General features: G+C 44.6%; 1 protein-coding gene across 3 annotated transcripts in view; it reads right to left on the bottom strand.

Annotated features, from left to right (window-relative positions):
• Nucleotides 1–13,281, bottom strand: part of DIPK1A (divergent protein kinase domain 1A) — a 228,858-nt gene that overhangs the window by 143,978 nt on the left and 71,599 nt on the right. The window contains exon 1 of one of the 3 annotated variants that reach the window (XM_068242601.1): nt 1,188–1,268. The exons of the other annotated variants lie outside the window; for them this stretch is intronic. Within the exon in view, the coding sequence (XP_068098702.1) occupies nt 1,188–1,264 (77 nt within the window). The 5' untranslated portion in view covers nt 1,265–1,268. Of the gene's footprint in view, nt 1–1,187; nt 1,269–13,281 lie in introns of those variants that run through there. 3 annotated transcript variants of the gene reach the window in all.

Here is a 13,281-nt window from a genome sequence, read left to right as displayed (position 1 = left end):
AGATAGTAATTGAAATTTGATTTATACATCATTACTCCTTACTCAGTTTGGCTTTTTGGAATTTGATGGGCTCAAAAGGTCTTTCACCTATGTGCAGACAAGATCGTTGAGACTACAGGCCCCTTCGTGGGAGTTTCGCTATACTGAGGCCCATTTTACACTTGCAGGTGAAACATGCATTGCGTTACCTATTTTACAGCAAGGGGCCGCAAAAGCAACAGAAGTCAGTGGAGATTTTCACACTTATTGCGGTCCGTTGCGGTGGGCTGCAAGTATCCAATCTGACGCAGGGCTACAGCACGTTACCGGAAGCACCGTGCTTTATTCACAGAGCTTGGGGTAATGCACATCTATGGGCGACGCATGCAGTGTGAACGACGGAGCACGAAGCGTCGCAGTGAGCATGTGCGAACTAAGGGGAATCCCAGTGACGTATGTACTGACCAGCAGGGAGTACATCACTAAATTGAGGGGGGGGGGGGGGGTTGCAACGCTATGCATATGACCTTGTCGGCACACTCTGCCACAGGGTCATATGATTGAAATTTTTTTGCGTTGCAGTGTGGCAGGAGAATTGCATCACTACGTAAAAAAAGAAAAGTGTAAAACCAGCCTGACTGTTGTGTCTTAAAGATGCCTTTCCATAAAACTAAAAAAAAAACCTCTTAAAAAAAAAAAAAAAAACTTTTACTGACTATTTAAAATGCACTTTAAAAAGTTACTTTTTTGTAGTTTTTTTTTATTTGCCAACACAGCTTTAGGCCATGGGTGCACAGGCATCCGTAGTCTGGGTCTGACATGCATTTCTAAGAATACTAAATACAACGTTTGCGCTTTGGATTAAATCTTATGAAACTGTGTAAACATACATTAATGTTGACTTTTCCATCCACTGTGCTGAGTTAATGTAAACACAGCTTATGCCAGTCCTATTATAATTCACATTATAAGCTGGGACTCAAAATCATAAAGTCATTGTAAAAGCAAACCATTCTTTCCCCAAATATTACTTTTCCTAGGCAAACTGGCTTGCTTTTGAATTAGACACTATGCACACTTATTGTCATTCTTGATTTGTATAGAGCTAATCTTCTCTGGTGCTCCACATACTGAAACTGAAAAACTGAAAATTGTATTATATAATGTGAAACAAAGCAAAATAGATTTCACACAGTCATGCAGCCTACCTTGTACAAAGTACATACAGATGGACAGCCAGATGATACAGAGATACCAAAGCACAATAGGAGACAGTCTCTGGCATGAGTTTACAGTATAGCTTAAAGGAGGAGCAGTAGTTGTTACCACACATGTTGTGCCTGTAATGTAAAACCTGCAATACCTGTAACATAAAAATATCATCACATTGCAAAAGCAATTTGTGCTTTTGACTGTGGTTACGATTAAGACAACACAAACCCTCCAACTCATGTACAGGCTGTGCATAAAATACAGGATGTATGTGCCTACAGCCTAAATATATGTTAGGAGAGAAATCCGAAAATGACCGGTCCAGAAACATTTCTGCAAGCTTGCACCTGGATTGAGGGATTCCTGGAGGCATTATCATGTGACCAAGATCCAGGGAAAAATGAAAGTAAGGCACTTTAGCATCAAAACAAAAAAATATTTTTACAATGCTATAGATTTTATGGCACAGGGTATTCATTGTAGACACAAGTGTATGTGATCCACCTTAAAGGGATACTGTAGGGGGGTCGGGGGAAAATGAGTTGAACTTACCCGGGGCTTCTAATGGTCCCCCGCAGGCATCCTGTGCCCGTGCAGCCGCTCACTGATGCTCCGGCCCCGCCTCCGGTTCACTTCTGTAATTTCTGACTTTAAAGTCAGAAAACCCCTGCGCCTGTGTTGCCGTGTCCTCGCTTCCCCTGATGTCACCAGGAGCGTACTGCGCAGGCACAGACCATACTGGGCTTGTGCTATACACTCCTGGTGACATCAGCGGGAACGAGGACACGGCAACGCAGGCGCAGGGGTTTTCTGACTTTAAAGTCAGAGATTACAGAAGTGAACCAGAGGCGGGGCCGGAGCATCAGTGAGCGGCTGCGCGGGCACAGGATGCCTGCGGGGGACCATTAGAAGCCCCGGGTAAGTTCAACTCATTTTCCCCCGACCCCCCTACAGTATCCCTTTAAAGTAAACCTGAGAGGCGCATGCGCGGCGCTGGCGTGACTGGTGCAGCCCCGCTGAGCTCCGTGACTGACCGGGAACTAAACAGCAAAATACTGCTTAAATAGCCGAGCCAAGCAACCCCCTGGTAGCCCAGAGCCTCTGGGATATGTCAGAGCCGAAGAAGAACAAGAAGAATAAAAGGTATTCCTCCTGAGGGTCTCCTACCGAAGCTTCTTGCTCGCCAGCAAAAAGACAAGGCCCCAAAGATGGCCGCCGCTTCCAACTCTCAAGCTAGCAATAGCCCACCGGAGAAACCTTCTTCTCAGCCCAGCACCTCTCAGAGCACTCAGAAGACGGATAACACAGCCCCGCTCAATTCTATTCATAAGCAGTTTAAAAGGGAACTGAAGAGAGAGGTATATGGAGGCTGCCATGTTTATTTCCTTTTAAGCAATACCAGTTGTCTGGCAGCCCTGCTGATCCTCTGCCTCTAATACTATTAGCCATAGCCCCTGAACAAGCAGCAGTAGATCAGGTGTTTCAGACTTGTCAGATATGACAAGACTAGCTGCAGGCTTGTTTCTGGTGTTATTCAGATACTACTGCAGAGAAAGAGACCAGGAGGGCTGCCAGGCAACTGGTATTGATGAAAAGGAAATAAATATGGCAGCCTCTGTATACCTCTTACTTCAGCTCCCCTTTAAGAAGGAGCTAAACGCCGCTGTCTCCATCATCAACTCCCACATTCAGAAACTCAGAGAGAGTCCACGAGGTGGAACAGAGGCTGGATTCCTACGCTGACTCCCTGAAAGAAGACAAAAGTAGGCTGGATGCCCATGACACTCGCCTTGATCAGCTCGAATCCAGACAAGAAGATCAAGAGAATCGGGCACGTCGCTCCAATATCAGAATCAGAGGACTGCCTGAATCCTTCACAGACCTACGTACAGTGGCTCTTAACCTTTTCCCAGCCATGATGCCGCAGGTGGACCAGGCTATGTTCCGGCTTGACAGGATACGGTACATCGTGCGCTTGGAAAATAGTGCAACCCTAACCTGCCCAGAGATGTGGTGCTCAAGTTCCACGACCATGAGACAAAAGAACAAGTAATGGCTGCCGCACGCTCCCAATCACCTCTCCCAGGGGTACCGGATGCAGTACAACTCTACGCCGACCTCTCACCACTGACCCTCCAAAAGAGAAGGACCCTCCGCCCGATATCACAAGCCCTGATCTCAGCTAACATCCGCCATGCATGGGGCTTCCCTTGTGCTCTTCTCTTCACGCTGCAAGGAATTAGCCACAGAGTCACCAACTTGGAAGATGGTAAACAGATCCTGTAAACTGCTAACATCAGGGTGCACATTGAGCCTCCTGCGAAATCCCCCCGGGTACAGCGCCCGGAGAGAGTCTGGCAAACTGCAGGAAGCAGACAAGGATCAGCTCCTAACTCACCGCCGACCTCCTCGAGATAAGTATCCAGAGAGTGCCTTTCTTCTTTCTCACCACCTTAATGATTACTGTGCTGATCTGTCCCCCCACTGGCCTGTAGCTTATCTTATCTCTATGAGATTATACTAACTCTGTCCTATGGATAGGACTTTCTCCGTACTGTCTCCTTATATGGCCGCAATACACCTATGTGTCTTATGCACAAGAATGGGACTCATCATGCCATCCCCTTGCTCTAATACAGAACTCTTCTCTAAACAATAGAACTGGGAACTCACTTTGGGCTTATGCAATCCATCTTATCACCATTGCCCACTACTAGATTCCAATTTGAGTAATTCTGCTTCTAAATCTTTAAAACAACGCTTTCTCAGAGGAAGAAGTCGAGGACACCATTAAAAAGATTAAACTTCATAAATCACCAGGTCCGGATGGCCTTAGTGCCATATACTACAAAACATTTTCTGCTATCATTATCCTGTACCTGACCAAATACTTTAACACTCTCAGAACTAAATCATTAAACTACCCAGAGTTTCTTGGTGCACATATATCTATCATCCCTAAGCAAGGTCGAGATCCCTAAGTACTAAAAATGATAGGCCCATTGCCCTCCTCAATCAAGACTATAAAATTCTAACCAGCCTATTAGCTACCCGTCTCAGCAAACTATTACCAGCCCTAATCCAGTGGGACCAGGTGGGTTTTATACCTTACCGGCAAGCATCGGATAACATCCGTAAAACCCTTGGTATACTACATCATGCTTCCCAATCTGGTCAACAACTGGTCACCCTAGCCTTGGATATAGAAAAGGCCTTTGATACAATCTCCTGGTCTTTCATGTCAAATGTCCTTACTAAGGCTGGTATATCTGGACCCTTTGCCCATCTCTTAAAGCAGCTTTATTCCACTCCTCACACCCGTCTGAAATTGCCAAGCACTTCCTCCACCCCAATATCAATACAGAGGGGCACCCGACAAGGTTGCCCACTATCACCTGCTATAATTGCTATGGTGATGGAGCCTCTGGCAGCCGCGATACGCCACAATCCTGACATTCAAGGCTATAAAATTGAAAAAACAGAACATAAATTAAGCCTCTTCGCGGACGACGTCCTCCTAACCCTCACCAACCCTGTGATCTCCATCCCAAATCAAGACAATGTCCGGCCTTAAATTAAACTATGACAAATCCGAAGCCATGTTTAGCAATTTTCCAAGGGGCATTGGTAACTACATTAGTGGTATCTTCAAATTTCAGTACTACATCAAGTATCTGGGGGTCCATATACCTAGCGATACATCACAACTCTACAAATGGAATTACTCCCCTCTCCTCAAGACCCTCCACAGCCTTTTGCTCACCTGGATGAATTACAACGTGTCATGGGCGGGCAGGTTCACTGCTGTTAAGAAGACCCTCCTGCCCAAGATCACATACTACTTTCACACCCTCCCTGTTAATGTTTCCAAAGGGATCATTGGCCCCTCTCCAGTCTCAGATTTTCACATTTATTTGGGCCAAAAAGAAACCTGGAATTAAACAAAACATTATGATGCTCCATAAAAAAGAGGGGGGACTCTGTGCCAAATTTATATAAATATTACCTGGCAGCACAACTTGCAGTACTTCCATCAATCTATGCAGGGTTTCACACCCCACGCTGGGTTGACCTGGAAATAGCCTATTATATCCTATGTGCTGGAGGGGGGTTCTGTGGTTGAGAGGTTTGGGTTGTAATGCAATCAAAACAATGTCTCCTTTCACTTATCACTCCTTACGGGTTTGGAAAAGGGTTCGATACAAATACAATCTTCCGTCGCAGCACTCCCGTCTGGTGGAGTTCCTGGGAAACCCGGACTTCCCAGCTGGACTTGATCTGGTGTCATTTGACTGGTGGACTCGGAAGGATTTGACTAGCAATTATAGAATACTAATGAAAGGTATAACCCCTACCAAAAAAAAAAAAAATGTTATGTGAGAACCACAACATTCCTGCTGTTGAGTTCTTTAGGGCCCTCCAGTTATATAATTTCCTTCTATCACTTGCTACGGTAGACCTGGTCAGGAAATCAAGGCAACCTCCTTTGAACTTTTATGTCTCACAGACCCGCTCCGTAAAGGCACTTTATCACTATTATATTCAATTCTTAATACCAATTCTCAAAATTCAAAATTTCACTTTCAGGCAGAATGGGAAAAATGTATTAATCTCTCATTATCAGATGACCAATGGGTCCAATGTTTTGACACCCTATCGAAAGGAAGTCTCTGCGTAACGGACATGGAGGTTGCCTTGAGAGTACTGCACAGGTCATATTTAGTCCCCAAAAGACTAAACCTGATCTATCTGGTAAGATCTGATCTATGCTTTAGAGGTTGTGCACTCTCAGGCGCTTTTGCCATATTTGGTGGACCCGTCCCATAGTGGCTACGCTGTGGAAGAGAGTAGTTGGCAAAATCAACTCCATCCTTTCACTTCATTTGCGAGTAGACCCAGCCATATGCCTTTTAGGCCTCCAACCTGATAAGCTACCTTATTCTCAACACAAGCTTATACAATTTATTATGAATGCAACTAAGACCTATATTGCACCTCAATGGTTTAAACAAACTCTCTTCTTTCATTGTGTGCTACTGCTAACCCGTATCCACATTACTATGCTGAATGAGAAGATTAAAGCCAATCTGTGGGACAGGAACCTCCACTTTGACAAGATATGGCAACCATGGGCTCAACTGGCTTCCTCTCCCGGGGTCCAAAGTACTCTACAAATGTTTTGATACTTGGTGTTCATTTCCTGAGCATCCCTAATTCTGGGGTGTTTATGGTCCCAGTGTGAGCAGTATAAATTCTTTGGTTAAGGTTAGTAGCTTGAGTAATGTTTGATTCTTAGACCTTAAGCCTGTTTAGGTTGAGGTCTTAATAGTTTATAATATTTGTAGGTGGTGTCAGCTACTAATTGTAACGATTGGTGTCTGCAAAACAGATTTTCTGATTATTGGTGATCTGCAGCATCATCAATAATACAGATGCTATACCTGATTATGTGGTGATCTGCAGAATCACCAATAATGCTAGTATAGCCAGACACAGGACAACCAATGTGAAATAGTGTTTGGTGCAACAGTAATGAGTAATAGGAGATCTCCCGAGGAGCGGGTGATTCAGACAGTACTGCAGGCAATGATCATCTGAGGAGCAGGTGATTCAGACTGTACTGCAGCCAGTGGACACCTGAGGAGCAGGGACCACTGACTGAGCTGCAAGAATGATCACCTGAGAAGCAGGTGATTAAGACTTTACTGCAGATAGCGGACACCTGAGGAGCCGGTGTTACAGACAGTGCTGCAGCTGAGCTTCACCTGAGGAGTAGGTGAAGGCTACTACAGATCCCTCACCAGTGGCTAGGCCCACTGGTGAGGACAGGAAGGTCAGACAAGCAGAGTTGGCAACGTACGGACAGATAAGGTACAAAGACAGAAGGCTGATCCAGTGTCAAGTTCAGGCAGCAACAGGAATCAGATGGGCAGAAGTACAGAATCAATAAGCAGGAGAATAGTCAAAGGAAGCAGAAGGTCATAACAGATAATACAATGCAATTAGTACTTTAAAGAGAAACTCCAACCAAGAATTGAACTTTATCCCAATCAGTAGCTGATACCCCCTTTTACATGAGAAATAGAATGATTTTCACAAACAGACCATCAGGGGGGCGCTGTGTGACTGATTTTGTGCTGAAACCCCTCCCACAAGAAGCTCTGAATACCGCGGTACTCCTGGCAAACTGCCACAATGTAACAATGTTCACAGACAGGAAATGGCTGTTTACAGCTGTCTGTAACAGCCAGACCAGCTAGAAACAGCTAAATAACCTACCCACAGTAGCAATGTCACCATGTAATAAATGTCAGAATGTGAGTCTGGGAGAGGAAAGATTTTACAATGAGCAAACACTGACTAAATCATTTATATATAATTATTGTAAAAATGAAGCACTTTTTTTTATTACATTATTTTCACTGGAGTTCCTCTTTAAGCTATCAACAGAATCTGGCTAAGTGTGGATCCCCGGCTCCAGCTGGTTCTAGCACACTTTGGGGTCTGACTAGGGTCTGAGCGCTAACACGTTAGCATTCGCAACAGCAGACACGGAGCAACTGACATACTAGTACTATATATACAGAGATGCCCCGCAGCGCCGCCCCCATCACTCAGTCCATCCAAAGTACCGTTGGAGTCAGCTGACTAGGCAGATCAGCTGACTCCCCTTCTATTTGTATAAATGTCCTGTTGCCTGGCGCGCGTGCGCGTAGCCCTCAATCTATGTGCAATAGAAGGACCAGACAGAGCAGCCGCATGTACCTGCGCGGCAGAGGCCGCCGGCTGATACGCGGAGATAGCCGACATGCCGCTTTCCTCTGCAGCGGTATCTCCGCTATCTATTACACTAATGATCTTACCTCAAGCCGATGAACATAGACCTATTACAATGAGCCTGATCCTCACTATTCTTAGAGGACCTCAACCTTTGATACATCTACTCCTCTAATGCTTGTAAAAACTTTATGTACTCAATGCCGTGAATCTATTACATGTATAACTCATTTTTTCAAACTCTTTTGTATGATTCTGCCGCCACCTAATAAAAAAGGTTTTGAAACTAAAGTAAACCTGAACCAAAAATTTTGAGTCCCCTCAGCAAACTTTATGCTACTACTCTACTCTCTCCCCCCCCCCCCCCCCCCCCCCCACAACCATAATCAGACTCTTCCTAGCTATGTGCAGAGGAGCCTTGCCAAGCAGTATGACATATAGGCCTCTTATTCAATTCACTTTCTCCCCAAAGTTTACTCCTGGCTATGACATATAGGCCTTTTATTCAATTCACTTTTTCTCCAAAGTTTACTCCTAGGAGACACTTTTTCTTCATAACTTTTCAGCAATCTGCATTAGAAAAAGTACCAAAAAGTAATTTAAATGTATTGTATTAATTATCCCGAGTTTTTCTTTCTTGTTGGAGGCTTAAAATACATTTTACTGATATGCTATGAAAAGATAACCTAGGAGAAAGCATAGGAGAAAACATGAATTGAATAAGGGCCCATAGTGTACTAAAAACAATTCTGAGCCCAAGTGTGATTAGAGTTACTTGAAAATGTTACTGTAGGTGCACTTACATTTGTTCTTTACATATCCCTTAGTTGCTGCTTTCTCTGCTCTATTCATATTGCTGCTAAGAAACAGAGAAACAATAGTATTGGGCGAGGCCCAACTAAAAGTAAATATCATAGAACATGAAATCTGATCATCAGGGTCAAATAAAATATCACTTGCCATACAAAGTAACTGTTTTTTTTGTTTAGCTTTCACAAGCTGCAGTGCAACATTTAATAAAAGGGCCTTTCCATTTGCACAAATATCAAATAAAGTCATCTTACAGGGGTCCCCAACCACTTGGCCGCGGCCCACTGCCGGTCCGTTGGCAGTTTTGCACCGGGCCGCGGCAGGTCTGGCCTCCCGCCCCTCCCACCGCGGCCGCCGCTCCTGTTACCTTATGAGCGGGCGGCCGCTTCCTTTCTTATAGTCCCCCAGGCGCCGCTCTCCTCTTATCAGCATCTCCTATTACAGCAGCGCGTCTTGCAGTATCTTGTATTTAAAATAACTTTTCAGCATTTTGCAATCGAAAAAAAGGAGTACCAAAGGGTAATTCAAAAACTATCAAAATTATTGTGGGTATTTTCTTGCTTGCTGGTGGTTAAAAATGCATTTTATTTACAAGGTGTGAAAATATCACCAAGGAGATAACTCAGGTGAAAAAGAGAATTGCAAACCTGAAACATGCATGCAGCTAATATGGCCAGACTTTAAAGGGAACTTAACAGAGAGGGATATGGATGTTTCCTTTTAAATATTACAAGTTGCCTGGCAATCCTGCTGATCTCTTTAGATGCTGCAGTGGCTGAATCACACACCTGAAACAAGCATGCAGCTAATCCAGTCTGACTCCAGTCAGAGCACCTGATCTGCATGCTTGTTGAGTGGCTGTGGCTAAATGTATTAGAGACACAGGATCAGCAGGAGAGTCAGGCAACTGGTATTATTTTAAAAGGAAAAATCCATATCATTCTTAGTTTAGGTTCCCTTTAATTACAGCCCCATGAAGATCAAAGTTGTTCTGGTACTATGGCGAAAGCATTAAGTACACATGATAATCAGGACAACTGGCATTGTGTAAAGGGAGATTAATATGGCAGCCTCCATATTCCTCTCACTACAGAATTACTTTCAGACAAGCAGCACATTCTCCAATATGCTAGTAACTCCTAGGGCAATTTATGAGGTAACCAAAGTTAAATAACATTACCACACCGATGTGTAATAAATGTAATTTTCAGAATATCTCTGTAGTATTTTTTTTTTTTTCAAAACATGACTGCCGCAACTCAGCATTCTTGTTTGCCTCTTTAATGAAACTGTTCACCTCATATCTAGTTAAACAAGTACACGCAGTAGTAGCATTAGTAAGAGACATAAATAGTAACACATTTACATACTATCAGATTGCCTCATCAGTTGTGGATGGGTGTGCTCACTCTGGTATCAGTGTCATAACAAGTTCAGGCCAGAAAATATTAAACTATAACAAATCAGTATAGTCTATAGTATATATATATATATATATATATATATATATATATATATATATATATATATATATATATATATATATATATATATATATATATATATATATATATATATAGAGATATATATATATATATATATATATATACATATATATATATCATACCAAAGGTTTGGACACACCTCATTCAAAGAGTTTTCTTTATTTTCATGACTATGAACGTTGTAGATTCACACTGAAGGCATCCAAACTATGAATTAACACATGTGGAAGTATAGTCCATAACCAAACAGTGTGAAACAACTGAAAATATGTCATATTCTAGGTTCTTCAAAGTAGCCACCTTTTTCTTTGATTACTGCTTTGCACACTCTTGGCATTCTCTTGATGAGCTTCAAGAGGTAGTCACGTGAAATGGTTTCCACTTCACAGGTGCGCCCTGTCAGGTTTAATAAGTGGGATTTCTTGCCTTATATATGGGGTTAGGGACCATCAGTTGCGTTGTGGAGAAGTCAGGTGGATACACATACACACACATACACACTGTATATATATATATATATATACACACACACACACACACACACACACACACACACACACACACACACACAGTGGCTTCTCATAAGAAAGTCCCCAGTGTTCACAAATCCATTTTGCAATTTTTATGTCCCTAAATTTGCAACTCTATCCCTCCCAACTGACTGCTTAGCACTGGCATCCTACTGCTTCTTTTCTACATCCTAAAAAGTGAGCAGCACCAGGACAGAATGCTGGAAGAGACAAGGAAAGAAGGAAATACAGTTTCCTCAGGTTTAACCTCCCTGGCGTTCATTTTCCCCAGGATTTCTGTGAAATAAAGGGGATCCGATTAATTTTCATAACCTTTTTTTTCCTGTAACTTACCAAAATACGGTGCAGGAGAATATTGACATGTATGCACATCAATACTGTGCACAGCATGCTTTGTATTGGATGTGTATACAGTAACTGTCAATACCGATAGGGAGGTTAAGGGGCTTCCAGGGTAGAGCAACACAAATTCCAGTGCAGGCGGCCATATCCTATTGCTGAACTCTTAATTTTGGTGATGGGAGCATCGTCTAATCCCATTTAATTTAAGACCCTCTTCCCAAGTGGAAAAGAACTCGCTTGGGTGATATAATCGTCCAGCAAGTTCTTTACACACTATCAAATTGCCCTTTTCATATCTCCGGGAAGTGATGCTTCCCAGCAGACATGAGCGTTCGCTTAGACCTGCTAAGAGCAGGTCTAAACATGTTAACACGTGTTGCTCCGCTGCGTCTGGGGGTCACCTTTAGTAAGGAGACCCCCAAGGCTCCCACCGGGCCCCTGCACATCTCTGAAGCCCCCATTGTAGCTGTGCCATGCACCCGTCAATATACATACCACCGCTAATCACCCCCCGCAAATTCCGTTGCGTAATTACAGTGTATCTGTCACTGTAATTACTGTGTGCATCGGAGCCCGGGCAAAGCATCTTTGAATCTCCATCCGAGGTTCCCCATTGGTCCCTTGTCTGAGCCAATGATTTAGCTCTGACAGTGGACCAATGGGGAGCCCCGGGTGCAGATTCAAAAATGCTTTGCCCAGGCTCCGATGCAGTGGCAGAAGATGGTGGCGATTTGTGGCGGGCGAGTGCGAATGTGTGAGGCCGTGGTGCTGAAGGATAGCACCAGAGGGTAAAGCCTCACTCCCTATCGCCCAGTAAAAGGGAGCATCGCTCAGGCTATCAGCCATTGCGCGAAGGAAACCGGCAATAGGATTTGCCAGTAATCCTCACGCGATGGCAAGGTGATAAGTAGCTCCCATCTGCAAGCTACTTATCACCTGAAATACGATATGGCCCAGAATCTGTTAACCTACCAAATAAAAAGCCCGAATATTAAAGAGGAGCTCCAGTGACATAGAATGCAGTAAATTATTCAGGATACCCTTTTTACATTAATTACCCTCGATTTGGCATCAGAAACACTTACTGTATCTATAAATTGCTGTATATTAAAGTAACACACCCTACCCTCCCATTTAAAAGGGACCCTGAGCGAATGATAAAAACAGAATTTACACTTACCAGCCTACTGTAGGCCGCAAGGTCCCCCGGCGTCGTCCTGGCTCTTTCCCTGGTCCTGGCTCCAGTTACAGGACGACTTCGGCCTAAAGTCGTCAGGTCTGCTTCCCGCTTCCGTGGATTACGGCATTACGCTGACCTGCTACGCATCATCATGGCGGCCGGCATGAGAGTCCAGCACATGCGCAGTTCTCTACGATTGAACCGCGCATGAGCAGGACTCTCATGCCGGCTGCAGTGATGGTGTGTAGACGGCCGGCATAAAGCTGCAATCCACGGAAGCGGGAAGCAGACCTGAGGACTTTAAGAGAACCCGAGGTGGGTTCTAAGAATTCTATTTTCACACAGAGGATGGGTCTGCATATAATGCCCAGCCTCTGTTGCTATACTTCTCCCCCCAGGTCCCCCTGCGCTCTGTTTGCCTCCCATAAATCAAATGGCGTGCTAGCGACACACAGTGTGTCGCAGCCGGTTGTTTACCTCTGGATGTGTCACTCTCGCCGCTTCCCCGCCTCCTCTGTCACCGCTCCCCGCCTGCGTCCCTTCCCTCCAATCAGCAGGGAGGAAATGGACGCGGGCAGGGAGTGCGACATAGAGGAGGCGGGAGGCGGCAAGACTGACACATCTAGAGGTAAACAGCTGGCTGCGACATGCTGTGTGTCGCTAGCACGGCGTTTGATTTATGGGGGGAAAACAGAGCGCAGGGGGGAGACGTATAGCAACAGAGGCTGGGCATTATATGCAGACCCAGCCTCTCTGTGCTAATAGGATTCTTAGAGCCCACCTCGGGTTCTCTTTTAAGGCCGAAGTCATCCTGTAACCGGAGCCGAGACCAGGCAAGGAGCCAGGAGGATGCAGGGGGACCTTGCGGCCACGGTGGGCTGGGGGAAGCCCCAGGTAAGTGTACATTCTATTTTTATCACCTGCTCAGGGTCCCTTTAAGTGTAGC

The sequence above is a fragment of the Hyperolius riggenbachi genome, chromosome 6 (genome assembly GCF_040937935.1).
Source record: "Hyperolius riggenbachi isolate aHypRig1 chromosome 6, aHypRig1.pri, whole genome shotgun sequence".
Taxonomy (NCBI): domain Eukaryota; kingdom Metazoa; phylum Chordata; class Amphibia; order Anura; family Hyperoliidae; genus Hyperolius; species Hyperolius riggenbachi.
The sequence above is the reverse complement of the archived record's forward strand: the minus strand, read 5'-3'. Positions and strand labels throughout refer to the sequence as shown.